Source organism: Erpetoichthys calabaricus, chromosome 9 (genome assembly GCF_900747795.2).
Source record: "Erpetoichthys calabaricus chromosome 9, fErpCal1.3, whole genome shotgun sequence".
Taxonomy (NCBI): Eukaryota; Metazoa; Chordata; class Cladistia; order Polypteriformes; family Polypteridae; genus Erpetoichthys; species Erpetoichthys calabaricus.
Window position 1 is genome coordinate 7,798,703 of NC_041402.2, and position 13,247 is coordinate 7,811,949.

Genomic DNA, 13,247 nt, shown 5'->3' on the forward strand with positions numbered 1-13,247 from the left:
CTACGATGGAGCGTTCGATCAGAAGAAAACGTGAAGCTGGATTTAAATTAAAAGCCATTGAAGTGGTGAAAGAAATTGGTAACTGCACTGCTGCAATAAAATTCAACGTACCTAAGAAACTGGTGCGAGATTGGAGGATGCAGGAAGATGTAAAAAAATAAAAAAATAAAAAAAAAAATAAAAAAAGAAGTGTTCTATTTTTGAACGGGTGTATAAGTCGGGTATAATTTTTCAATCGATTATACGCGAATATACAGTATACGGTATTCATTTTTAATACTTGGGAAGATTTCAAAAGAACATCCCACAACCATTGCGAAATTAAGAATTATCTGTTGCAATAAACCAGTATGTGAAACTTGGCAAAACTTCAGAAATAACGCATTTAACACTGATACCAAGATTAGATATAATTATAAATATCTTTAATAGCATCTTCTGCATTCCTGTCCACAGTGAGTCAATTGTTAATTATCATACTGTTCAGATATTCCTACTGGCCTATAATTAAACAAACTGTTTGGCTTGGAATCCTTGGTAACCAAGGTAATAACTGACAGGTTCCAGAAGATGCAACGCAGCAGTTCAAAGAACAGATTAAGAACGAAACAAAAAATGGACAAGGCTATTTTAGAAGGGTTTAGAGGGAAGTCTGGTCCTGTTGTCCTGTTAACAGGTGTCACAAACAAAATAAAGTAATGCCTGAAGAAGATCGATTGGTAGGAGACAACTTATTACTTTGTAAGACTACAGCAACGTTTATGGAAAGCAAGTTACTTTTGAGATTCATTTGCTTTCAACAAACTACTGCAATCTCAACAAAAAACTGTACAATAGAAGCAAAACTTTAAATTCAATTCACAATTGAACTAAACTTTTGACATGTTTATTTCACTTCATTAACCTTCATGTGATTCTGATGCCTTTTATTTAACCTTTGTATCAAACTGCTGTAAACCAGTTTAATTTTAACTACTGGAAATGTATATTGCTTTCACCTTATGCTAATTAAACTGTAAATGGTTACTTTTTAACTTCATGGCATCACAGAGAAATTCTTCAGCATATGGAAATTTCTGCAAGAATCTTTAAATATTAGCAACAAGATTAAACAACTTCGACAGCAGCATGGCTTTTATATTTTTATTTAGAAAGACAGGATAATAAACTAGAGATAGACATGACTGCACTTTCATTTTGTAAGTCATAATATACTTTCACATGAAACAAGTAATTTACAGTGTATCCATAAAGTATTCACAGTGCATCACTTTTTCTACATTTTGGTATGTTACAGCCTTATTCCAAAATGGATTAAATTCATTTTTTCTCTCAGAATTCTACACACAACAACCCATAATGACAACGTGAAAAAAGTTTAATTGTGTTTTTGCAAATAAATTAAAAATAAAAAAACTGAGAAATCACACACAAGTATTCACAGCCTTTGCTCAATACTTTGTCGATGCACCTTTGGCAGCAATTACAGCCTCAAGTCTTTTTGAATATGATGCCACAAGCTTGGCACACCTATCCTTGGCCAGTTTCGCCCATTCCTCTTTGCAGCACCTCTCAAGCTCCATCAGGTTGGATGGGAAGCATCGGTGCACAGCCATTTTAAGATCTCTCCAGAGATGTTCAATCGGATTCAAGTCTGGGATCTGTCTGGGCCACTCAAGGACATTCACAGAGTTGTCCTGAAGCCACTCCTTTGATTGGCTGTGTGCTTAGGGTCGTTGTCCTGCTGAAAGATGAACCGTCGCCCCAGTCTGAGGTCAAGAGCGCTCTGGAGCAGGTTTTCATCCAGGATGTCTCTGTACATTGCTGCAGTCATCTTTCCCTTTATCCTGACAAGTCTCCCAGTCCCTGCCGCTGAAAAACATACCCACAGCATGATGCTGCCATGTGCCTTTTACTAAGGAGTGGCTTCCGTCTGGCCACTCTACCATACAGGTCTGATTGGTGGATTGCTGCAGAGATGGTTGTCCTTCTGGAAGGTTCTCCTCTCTCCACAGAGGACCTCTGTAGCTCTGACAGAGTGACCATCGGGTTCTTGGTCACCTCCCTGACTAAGGCCCTTCTCCCCCGATCGCTCAGTTTAGATGGCTGGCCAGCTCTAGGAAGAGTTCTGGTAGTTTCGAACTTCTTCCACTTATGGATGATGGAGGCATCAAAGCAGCAGAAATTTTTCTGTAACCTTCCCCAGATTTGTGCCTCGAGACAATCCTGTCTCAGAGGTCTACAGACAATTCCTTTGACTTCATGCTTGGTTTGTGCTCTGACATGAACTGTCAACTGTGGGACCTTCTATAGACAGGTGTGTGCCTTTCCAAATCATGTCCAGTCAATTGAATTTACCACAGGTGGACTCCAATGAAGCTGCAGAAACATCTCAAGGATGATCAGGGGAAACAGGATGCACCTGAGCTCAATTTTTAGCTTCATGGCAAAGGCTGTGAATACTTGTGTACATGTGCTTTCTCAATTTTTTTAATAAATTTGCAAAATCCTCAAGTAAACTTTTTTCACGTTGTCATTATGGTGTGTTGTGTGTAGAATTCTGAGGGAAAAAATGAATTTAATCCATTTTGGAATAAGGCTGTAACATACCAAAATGTGGAAAAAGTGATGCGCTGTGAATACTTTCTGGATGCACTGTATTTAGGTAATTGCTTTTGATTTCCTTGAAGGCATACAAGGCTAAACACAAAACCATAATTACATTTCTACAAAGAATAAACAAGTTATTATGTTTCAAGATTTATTCCACAGTGCAAAAAGTTACAAACACCATTTTGACAATTTAAAACAGTGGATAAACTCAAAATGAACAATATGTGGTTTCAAGCTTTTAGAAATGTCAACTTGGATTTAAACGTTGCTCATTTCCATGATGGCGCAGCCTTTCTCTACCTCCCACGAACATTTTGTGTATGCCCGGTATTTCAACAATCATTTTCACTCCACTTATCCTGATGAGGGTTGCAGTAGCAACATACACACTTGAGCTGAGCTGACTAGACCAACATATCCTTAATTTCTTTAATGGTGGCTCTGAGGCTAGGGATCTACACTGGCAATCGGAAGGTTGCCGGTTCGAATCCCGTAAATGCCAATAGGGACTCTGCTCTGTTGGGCCCTTGAGCAAGGCCCTTAACCTACAATTGCAAAGCGCTGTGAGTAGTGTGAAAAGCGCTATATAAATGCAAAGAAGAAGAATTTCATCCAACAGCTTCCAGGGAATTCTCAGGCACTCCCAGGCCAGTTGAGAGGTGTAACACCTCCAAGTATGTCCTGGTTGAAAGCAACTAATGCTATACCAATTAACTGGTGAATTTCGCAATCAACTCTTATCTGGCTTGTAAATAAGACTTAGTGGTACTTGAGCTACTCCACCCAGGATAGTTAGTCATTCCTTAAACCTATGTCACATTAGATGATTTCCCGTGTTTTTCAGTCATAGCCTACATTTACACAACCACAGTGAGAGAGAGGCAGTTGACGGCATGCTTCTACAAAGTCAATTATGTAATATGGCATAGGCCACAACCCACTCCAACTAGCCTACAACTCACTCTGATTAAGTCAAACAGTTTGATTATGTTTTTAGTTGTATGTGCGGGCTCTGTGGGCATGACAGCTGACAACCAGTGAATGCTCAACCGGAAGGCCAATACACAGAAGGCAGTGGCACGGAATAAGGAATGTGGGGAGTTTGGACCTCACAAACAGAAGACAAGCTCATCTGTCTGATGTCTTGTGTTTTAAATTCTATGACAAAATGGGGGGTAGGGTGTGCAGAGTGCCAAAATTGCTGTTGAACTCAGCAGAGTTTTAAACCTTTCATAAAGGGCTAGCTTTGACAGGCAAGCCTACGATTGGCTGTCAGAAAAAAATGGAACCCATGTCTGTATGGATGATCAGCACGCGATTGCTAAATGTAAACTGGGCAGCAATTTTCAGTTGCTTAAACTGACATGGTTCAGTAAAATGATTGGTGACTGTGCATCGGCAAATCTGACATACATTATGTGAATTCCAATTGTAGGGTAACACCAGCTTTAAGTTAAAAAAACAAACAAACAAACAAGCCACTCCTTTTCCAGAGAAGACCTCAGATTTGAAAGTGCAGGATCTCATCATAGCCACAACATAGTCAGCTAAGTTTGTAGCATTCCAGTCCCCATACTGTTCCCGTTGCTTGATTGCATTCTACATGCCTGATGAATCTCAGTGTCACAAAACAACAAAAGCCAGTGGTAAGCAGGCAATCTCTTTGTGAAACAACATCAAATTTATTTTTTGAATGGAGATAGTACGCTTCCATGGAAGGCTATATGTTAAAAACAGTTTTTTTGGTCTAAAATGCAAAAGGTTGTGTTTTAAGTTGCATACAGCCAAGTGCTTGTGAAAAGATTTTTGAGCAGTTATAAAATTAACTGATTTGTGCAAAAAAGTAATTGAGGTTGTTTTACTTTTGTACTTAATTATTCTTTTTAACTATTACAGTTTGTTGGAAGTGGCACATTTAACGGAAAAGACATGCACTAGGCCTTTTTATGAAGTGTTTAAAATCTTAGTGTTGTTACATTTTATTTATATATCAAAATAACTTGAGGACTGGAGTGGTTTTCTGAACGTGTCCTTTTACTTCTATTTAGGCAATTTTAAAAAAAAGTCACTGTTCTGTTACTTGAGTACTTGTCTGGGCTACTCTATGTACCTGTACACACAAACATACATTGTGAGATACCTGTTGATCCTCCTGAGATCCAGGACCCAGAAAATAAAACATTTCTCAGCAGCTTCACACTTTAAAGAGATTTTGAGTAAGCAACCAAATTTTACCAACCTATAAAATCCAGTGCGAAGCCCATAGTTCCTAAGAATTTTTTCAGCAAATGCACATGTCGATCCCTTTTAGAATGGGGGAGAAGCAATGAGACAATAAGAAAAAGCAGTGAAAATATTAACATATGTATGTGTCACATTTATTTATTATTATTTCAATGAATGAAACAAAGATAAAAGATATTTTCTGTTAATAATAATAATGTTTTATTTATGTAGCGCCTTTCATACACTCGAGGACACTTTACAATTCAATAAACACATTAACAAGACAATAGAAATTACATTAAATTACAAAAAACAGAGCATTCAACTCAAGTTCTTGCCCAGACACTAGTCACAACATGCCTTGACTACATGGACTCCTTACTGTCTAGGGTACCAGCATGTACCATCAGTCCATTACAGGTGCTCCAAAATAAAGCAGCTCCTTTTGTTTTTAAACTGGTAGAGGTGAACACTTGTCACTCCACTGACATTCTGTAGTGGCAGGCATCAAGTTCAGGTTATTGATGTTTGCTTAAAGGGCAGTCAGCAATACAGCATCTACTTATTTGGAGGCCCTCATTAGGTCCTGTGCTCTTTCCCACCCAATCATGTCTAATGATAAGACCTGTGCATGGAATCAAATTTCAGCTGAGACTGTTTTCAAGTGAACCCCTCAATGGTGGAATAAGCTACATACATTCAAATGAACAGCTCATTCCCTTAAGTGTGCTTAAGAAGCATTTGAAGACCATCTAGTTTTCTGAAAAGTTACCTAATTACTACTGAATTGTAATGCTTAGTGCTTGTTGTAGTTAAAAGTAAGGCTAATTAGTCTTGTGCTTTAATTGGATCAATGGTAACTTACTTTGAAGCTCTGGAGCATTTTTCACTTGTTTTAGTCTATTTTTGCAACCTAGTCTTGTAACACTTGTTTCAAAATAGACTCCTAAACCGATGTGGACTTGATTATATTGACCTCACTTGTAAATTGCTTTGGACAAAAGCATTTGCTAAATGAAAAAATCTAAATAGTGAAAAGCTGAATAAACCTAAACCAGCAGCCTCGTGGTCTGTAGCTCACTTTCTTAGCTGCTTGGCTTTTACTGTATATTATTTATGCCTGTGTAATCATTAATTTTTCAGCATAAAAAAAAACAGCTATAGTGAAAGCATGCAGATTTCTCAATGGGCCAGAACTGCAAGTTTTGGATTCTCTCCCCACCTGTCTTAACCATGAATGTCTTGAATTCAAATGCTGAGTTGTGTTTCAGTGTGTTCCATTTTTGTCTATGAGACTGTTTTCCAAAAGTAGCTTTTTAGTAAAAATACGCATGTTTTGCCCCATTGCAAGCTTATGACTAGACAATTTGACATGTGGATTATGTGACACGAGTAACAGAGCTTTTCATGGATATTTTTGATATTGCTTGCTGTTGTCCAGAGTTGGTCACCATAGATGCCTATTCTATCAGAAACTTTGTTCTATTTATTCAACAATTAAAACATGAGATTAATTTTTTTTTTCTAAACCATCACTGCGAACTACATATATCGGATAAGTAACAAAAATATTTCTGGGTTTAGTATTCCCTTAAACTATATCCAACATACAGTTAGGTCCATAAATATTTGGACAGAGACAACTTTTTTCTTTTTTTGGTTCTGTACATTGCCACAATGAATTTTAAATGAAACAACTCAGATGCAGTTGAAGTGCAGACTTTCAGCTTTAATTCAGTGGGGTGAACAAAACGATTGCATAAAAATGTAAGGCAACTAAAGCATTTTTTTAACACAATCCCTTCATTTCAGGGGCTCAAAAGTAATTGGACAAATTAAATAACTGGAAATAAAATGCTCATTTCTAATACTTGGTTGAAAACCCTTTGCTGGCAATGACAGCCTGAAGTCTTGAACTCATGGACATCACCAGATGCTGGGTTTCCTCCTTTTTAATGCTCTGCCAGGCCTTTACTGCAGTGTCTTTCAGTTGCTGTTTGTTTGTGGGCCTTACTGTCTGAAGTTTAGTCTTCAACAACTGAAATGCATGCTCAATTGGGTTAAGATCAGGTGACTGACTTGGCCATTCAAGAATTTTCCACTTCTTTGCTTTAATAAACTCCTGGGTTGCTTTGGCTGTATGTTTTGGGTCATTGTCCATCTGTATCATGAATCAATTTGACTGCATTTAGCTGGATTTGAGCAGACAGTATGTCTCTGAACACCTCAGAATTCATTCGGCTGCTTCTGTCCTGTGTCACGTCGTCAATAAACACTAGTGTCCCAGTGCCACTGGCAGCCATGAACGCCCAAGCCATCACACTGCCTCCACCGTGTTTTACAGATGATGTGGTATGCTTTAGATAATGAGCTGTTCCACGCCCTCTCTATACTTTTTTCTTGCCATCATTCTGGTAGAGGTTGATCTTGGTGTCATCTGTCCAAAGAATGTTTTTCCAAAACTGTGTTGGCTTTTTTAGATGTTCTTTAGCAAAATCCAATCTAGCGTCTCTATTCTTGAGGCTTATGAGTGGCTTGCACCTTGCAGTGCACCCTCTATATTTACTTTCATGCAGTCTTCTCTTTATGGTAGACTTGGATATCGATACGCCGACCCCCTGGAGAGTGTTGCTCACTTGGTTGGCTGTTGTGAAGGGGTTTCTCTTCACCATGGAAATGATTCTGCGATCATTCACCACTGTTGTCTACCGTGGACGTCCAGGTCTTTTTGTGTTGCTGAGTTCACCAGCGCTTGCTTTCTCTCTCAGGATGTACCAAACTGTAGATTTTGCCACTCATAATACTGTAGCAATTTCTCGGATGGGTTTTTTCTGTTTTCGCAGCTTAAGGATGGCTTCTTTCACCTGCATGGAGAGCTCCTTTGACCGCATGTTGTCTGTTCACAGCAAAATCTTCCACATGCAAGCACCACACCTCAAATCAACTCCAGGCCTTTTATCTGCTTAACTGATAATAACATAACGACGGACTTGCCCACACCTGCCCATGAAATAGCCTTTGAGTCAATTGTCCAATTACTTTTGAGCCTCTGAAATGAAGGGATTGTGTTCAAAAAATGCTTTAGTTGCCTCACATTTTTATGCAATCGTTTTGTTCACCCCACTGAATTAAAGCTGAAAGTCTGCACTTCAACTGCATTTGAGTTGTTTCATTTAAAATTCATTGTGGTAATGTACAGAACCAAAATTAGAAAAAAGTTGTCTCTGTGCAAATATTTATGGACCTAACTGTAGCTAGCTAAGAGGGTTTGTGTCCTTCCCAATCTGACTACAAATGGAAAGATTTTGCCAGAACTTTTGCAAAGAATGTTACGATCTACCTGATTTATTTTACCAAATACAAATGGCAAAAATGTTTAACTGAAAAATTTTTGTTTCCCAAAAATTAAATACAGTCGATTCCACTTAAGTGGGCCACCGGTTAATTGGGGCAGCCACACACACACATATATACTCATATGCATACATATAGAATATACACATGCACACACATACACGTGAGTATGCAAAACACAAAGTTTATTTTTGTATTTATATACAGTATTATTTGTCCTCTTATTATTATTATTAAAGTATGCTTGAGTGTAGCAATCATAACCTGCATGTGTTTTTCCATACCAACAACTGTAATCCTACTTTTGCACACCCCATGTGTGTGGATGGATGGATGGAGAGTATTTCTTACTCATCTATCTATCTATCTATCTATCTTTCAAAACTGAAAAAATGTACCTTTCCCTTTGTCCCAGTCACATGAATTATATTGAGCTGATCTAAGTCTTCCACCTACAAAAACAATATTAAGATCATAAAAATCATAAGATCATAAAAATAGCGTAATAAAGTTAGAAGAGAAAAGAGTAAAGTATACAAATTTATTTCAATCATGAATAAATGTTTACTATTTTATTTTATCAAATAACACAATCTTCTTCAAGAAAAATATTGAATAGTCCAGTACAGTAAAACATGAAAGATTAATAAGCAGCTTAAGTTCATCTTATTCAAATTTGTTATTAAGATGTGTCTAACAGAAACAGTACAAATTAGAAAGGTATATCAAGACTTAAAAAAGAAACAAACATTACACATCTTTTCATGCAAACATCTGACCTATTGAAAAACTTACCTTCAAGCCAACACGCTGTAGAAAGAGTCGCATTGCTTCAAGCTGCATCTGTGGCTGACCCCTCTCACGTTTGACTTGCTCCAAGAAGCTGGCATTAGTCTGAAGAGTGTTGAGTGTACAAATTGCATCCTGTGGAAAAAAACAAAAAAGTTTTAACTTAGCTTAATTTTAGTTTCATGATAACTTGCATACAAAGTAAAACTTTACTTTGGTACAGTGCAGGTACGGGCACATAAAAACACAAACAAATTAAAGAAATAAATCTCCACTTGCCAGTGTGTCCAGATTCTTTATCAACAGAGTCAGATGTGGTCATTAAGACATTTTATATCATCCATATTGCCCAATTAACTTATTTAATGATTGGTCTTGATTAACACATTGTATAAGTGAAAAATTCTACAAGCTGAGTGAGGGCTCTAAACATTTAAAAAGTTACTTGTTGCATAGCATAGGGTATGCCTCTACTAAAACAACCAGCTGCTCAAGCTGCACCATGTTAAAATAAGTAAAAACAAACTGAAAACATCCAGTTTTTCTCTCTGTGTCAAAATGATAGAAAACGTTTTAAAATTACATTGGCAGCTGATTATGTGTGCCATTCACTGTCAAAACAGGAATATCTTCCGGAGCTGAATCAATGAAAAACACAGCATTTAAAGGACGGCTGCATGGATACATGTGAAAGGCACTCTAATGACAGACAGAATGTGAGCACAACATTACTGCCATGATCAGACCTAAACCTGATCCACTTTGCTATAGACAGGCGAATCAAAACTGCCATATGACCAAAACTTGTTTATTCATTTAATGTTTTAACTTTTTAAACCAACATCTGTCAGATTATAAAGGATGCCACAATATATTTACTGATGCAGACATTTAAAAATATATTTGTCCCAACATTGTTTCCAATGGCAAAATAAAACACTTCCACAGAAACCTTTGTTCAGTTAACTGCAGACTAGTACAGATATTTGCACTTTCTTTAAATATCTGCTAAAGCAGTTAAAACAATACACATATTTACACATTTTAGATATTCACAGATTACTACTGCAATCACATTAGGTTTAATTGGATATTACATGTTCTCTAATTCTGTGTGTCCTTTCTGAAAGCAATTTTCATTAAAAAGCGCCATCTCAAAGTATGATACCGCTTAGTATAGAAGTACAGCATTCTTTACAGATATTTATTAAAAATTATAAATATTTTCATTTACTTTCTAAAATGAAGGTCTGCTGTAAAGTAACCCATGTTTACAGATTTACTTTTAAATACCCTGCAGTAAAAAAAATTAAATACAAAGATTGTTATCAGCCCAAGCCCCCATGTTGACATTACTAGAACACATAGTTGTAACAGAATGTCAAAATTCTACTCTCATACTATCTCACCATAGGAAAGTCTGTTGTATTTAAAAGATCTTCTCAGCTTCTCACATTTCTGTGATTCACACACAAATGTTGTTCAAGTACATGAATACAGCATTCAACACATACACTATATGCTTTCTGTTGTAAATACTCCTCCTAATCCCAACCATGGGTTTTCTGAATTTTAATCATTTACCATATTGACAGTTTCAAAGGTCAAGTTCCATTATATTTGAGGAAAACAAAAAGTTCACTGGCATGCATAGAAACTGACACTAAACCAGAAACAAAAACTTTTTTTTTCAGACGGTCAATAGATCCTCCCCAACATCACAGTTTCTCAAAGGTAATGTTGTTGTGGATGGACTTGTATGTGAACTGTGCATCATAAATGAGTCTACCCCTTTAAGAATATTAACCAGAATATTCGGGGTTCAACCTGATCATTGAATCAAGTTTAACAGGAAAAGCGCCGTCTTGTGCTCTGCGTGTGTATGACTTCAGTATGAGAGAGAGAGAAACACAGAATGAAGCAGTACTATTACTGGTGCAACAGAGGTGAATATCTTCTGTCAGACACATTTCAGCAGCAGAGCGTTTTACTGGGAAACAGGTAAACGTTTTGAAAATGAATCAGCTACACGTTTATAAAAAATATATTTCAGCCTGAAAAGTATATCCAAACATATTATGCCGGTATCTACTGACACTGTAATAATTATTTAATTATACCATCATATGTATATTTTGTCTGCCAATGTCTGGGGTTAAAGCAGGAGTTTTGGCTCAATGCATGATAACATGTCTGTAGTTTTGTTTGTGCTCCAACTGCTTAAATTAGTAATTTATGTTCGCTTGAACAAGCTTTGGCAAGTGTTCATATAGATGAAGGTGCTATATAAAAATTTTCCTTAAAGGAATACTCTGTCCATAAATTACTAATTATCCATATTACTAACCGAGAATGGTAAACCGGATGGCATGGACGCAGGTACATGGCGATGGGACCATGAGACGTATTGCGCGGACTCGTACAGCTCAACTAACGGAAATAACAAATAAAACAAATGTGCTGCTTGGGATTGTACAAACCGCTGAACGCTTTACACCAAATTCAAACACAATACAGCTCAACTAACACACGGCCCCAGAGAACGGCCACAGAACAAACACACACAACAGGATTCGGTGCCCCGCCCAAAGTCAAACCGGAGAGAGTACGGATGCCGCAAACGTCCACACTACACAGCATAGTGAAACCCGAGGCGCAGGCGTCACCGCCATATTGTGAGTGGCACTACTGCGGAGTGAAGTTAGGAATAATGTGCTGCTTGGGATTGTACAAACCGCTGAACGCTTTACACCAAATTCAAACACAATACAGCTCAACGATACACACACGAGCCCACCTGGATAAGATCAATGAACGCAGGCGCCTACAACACGCGTCTGAAACTGCGGAAGCAAAGCAGGCACGGGTTCAAAAGAACGAGCTCGACTGACGGATATACAAACACGCGCCCGCCTGGATAAACAACGCGCCCATAGCTGAGGACTAACGACACAGCCACACAGAAAAGAGGATTCTGCACTGCACCCCAGAGTCAAACGTAACACACCACGGGGTCCGCAAAGGTCCACAAAGATAGTACGGAATATATAAGAGCACACCGATCAAAAAAAATCAATCGTGTAAAAGCACATAGTACACACAAATCATGTGCTCTCAGCGCATATAAAGCGTATAAGGACAATACAGAGAATAGAGACCCAAAGGCATTGGAGAGAAAAAAAGGCAGATAAGAGATTATGAAAGCAGTGGAATTTGAAAGGCTCAAACAAACGATGGCGCGATACACATGCAGACAAAGGTACAGAATATGTAAGCGGTAAAATTCGAAAGTATTGTAGCGTCCCAGCCAGGTTGAGGGCTTTTTGGTTTTAAGTGACTGTTAGGTCCGATTGAGGGAAGGCGGAGTACAACACGGAGGACTGATAGCAGGGTATTGATTTGATGCGGTAAGGGGGGGCATTGGAGAGGGTGCTAGAAAGTTGTGTTTGGGGTTAGGAAGTCAGCGATTGGCGGCACGGTGGCACAGTGGGTAGCGCTGCTGCCTCGCAGTTGGGAGACCTGGGGACCTGGGTTCGCTTCCCGGGTCCTCCCTGCGTGGAGTTTGCATGTTCTCCCCGTGTCTGCGTGGGTTTCCTCCAGGCGCTCCGGTTTCCTCCCACAGTCCAAAGACATGCAGGTTAGGTGGATTGGCGATTCTAAATTGGCCCTAGTGTGTGCTGGGTGTGTTTGTGTGTGTCCTGCGGTGGGTTGGCACCCTGCCCGGGATTGGTTCCTGCCTTGTGCCCTATGTTGGCTGGGATTGGCTCCAGCAGACCCCCGTGACCCTGTGTTCGGATTCAGCGGGTTGGAAAATGGATGGATGGGTGGAAGTCAGCGATTGTTCAAGTAAAACTTTTGTGACACTTTATCATGTCAGTCACTACAGTATCAAAGAAAAGATAGAAACGATTGCATTACCGCAAACAAAAGCTGATTAATCATCAGAACCAGGTGTAATTGAAAAAATACCAGGACAAACTGAGGTCTGAAAAAAAGAGTAGACAACAAAGTCTTTTCGCATTCGCATCATTCAATGGACAAAACGTGGATTTACACAATAATGGACCATATGCTATGAGAATCTGTGGTCCCACAACAGGTAAAGGAAAGACAAGTTAAATTTCAAAGAGTACACAATTCGGTCAGGTGTATATTGATGATCTTGGAGAAGCGATGCAAATTTTAACAGGCAAAGAGAAAGGTGATGTATATATTCCGCGAATAACATTACACACCAAAGGAGATCGTGATATGCCATTCGTAGT

The 13,247-nt window shown here is 38.6% G+C and overlaps 1 protein-coding gene across 2 annotated transcripts in view; it reads right to left on the reverse strand.

Annotated features, from left to right (window-relative positions):
- fpgs (folylpolyglutamate synthase) overlaps window positions 1-13,247 on the reverse strand; it is a 63,223-nt gene that overhangs the window by 27,866 nt on the left and 22,110 nt on the right. Inside the window, exons 1-4 of one of the 2 annotated variants that reach the window (XM_028809121.2) lie at window positions 10,392-10,526; window positions 8,989-9,117; window positions 8,592-8,645; window positions 4,853-4,917 (exon numbers count right to left, since the gene is read on the reverse strand). In XM_028809121.2, the coding sequence (XP_028664954.1) occupies window positions 4,853-4,917; window positions 8,592-8,645; window positions 8,989-9,117; window positions 10,392-10,394 (251 nt within the window). In that variant the 5' untranslated portion in view covers window positions 10,395-10,526. Of the gene's footprint in view, window positions 1-4,852; window positions 4,918-8,591; window positions 8,646-8,988; window positions 9,118-10,391; window positions 10,527-13,247 lie in introns of those variants that run through there. The other variant, XM_028809120.2, reaches the window with a different exon arrangement.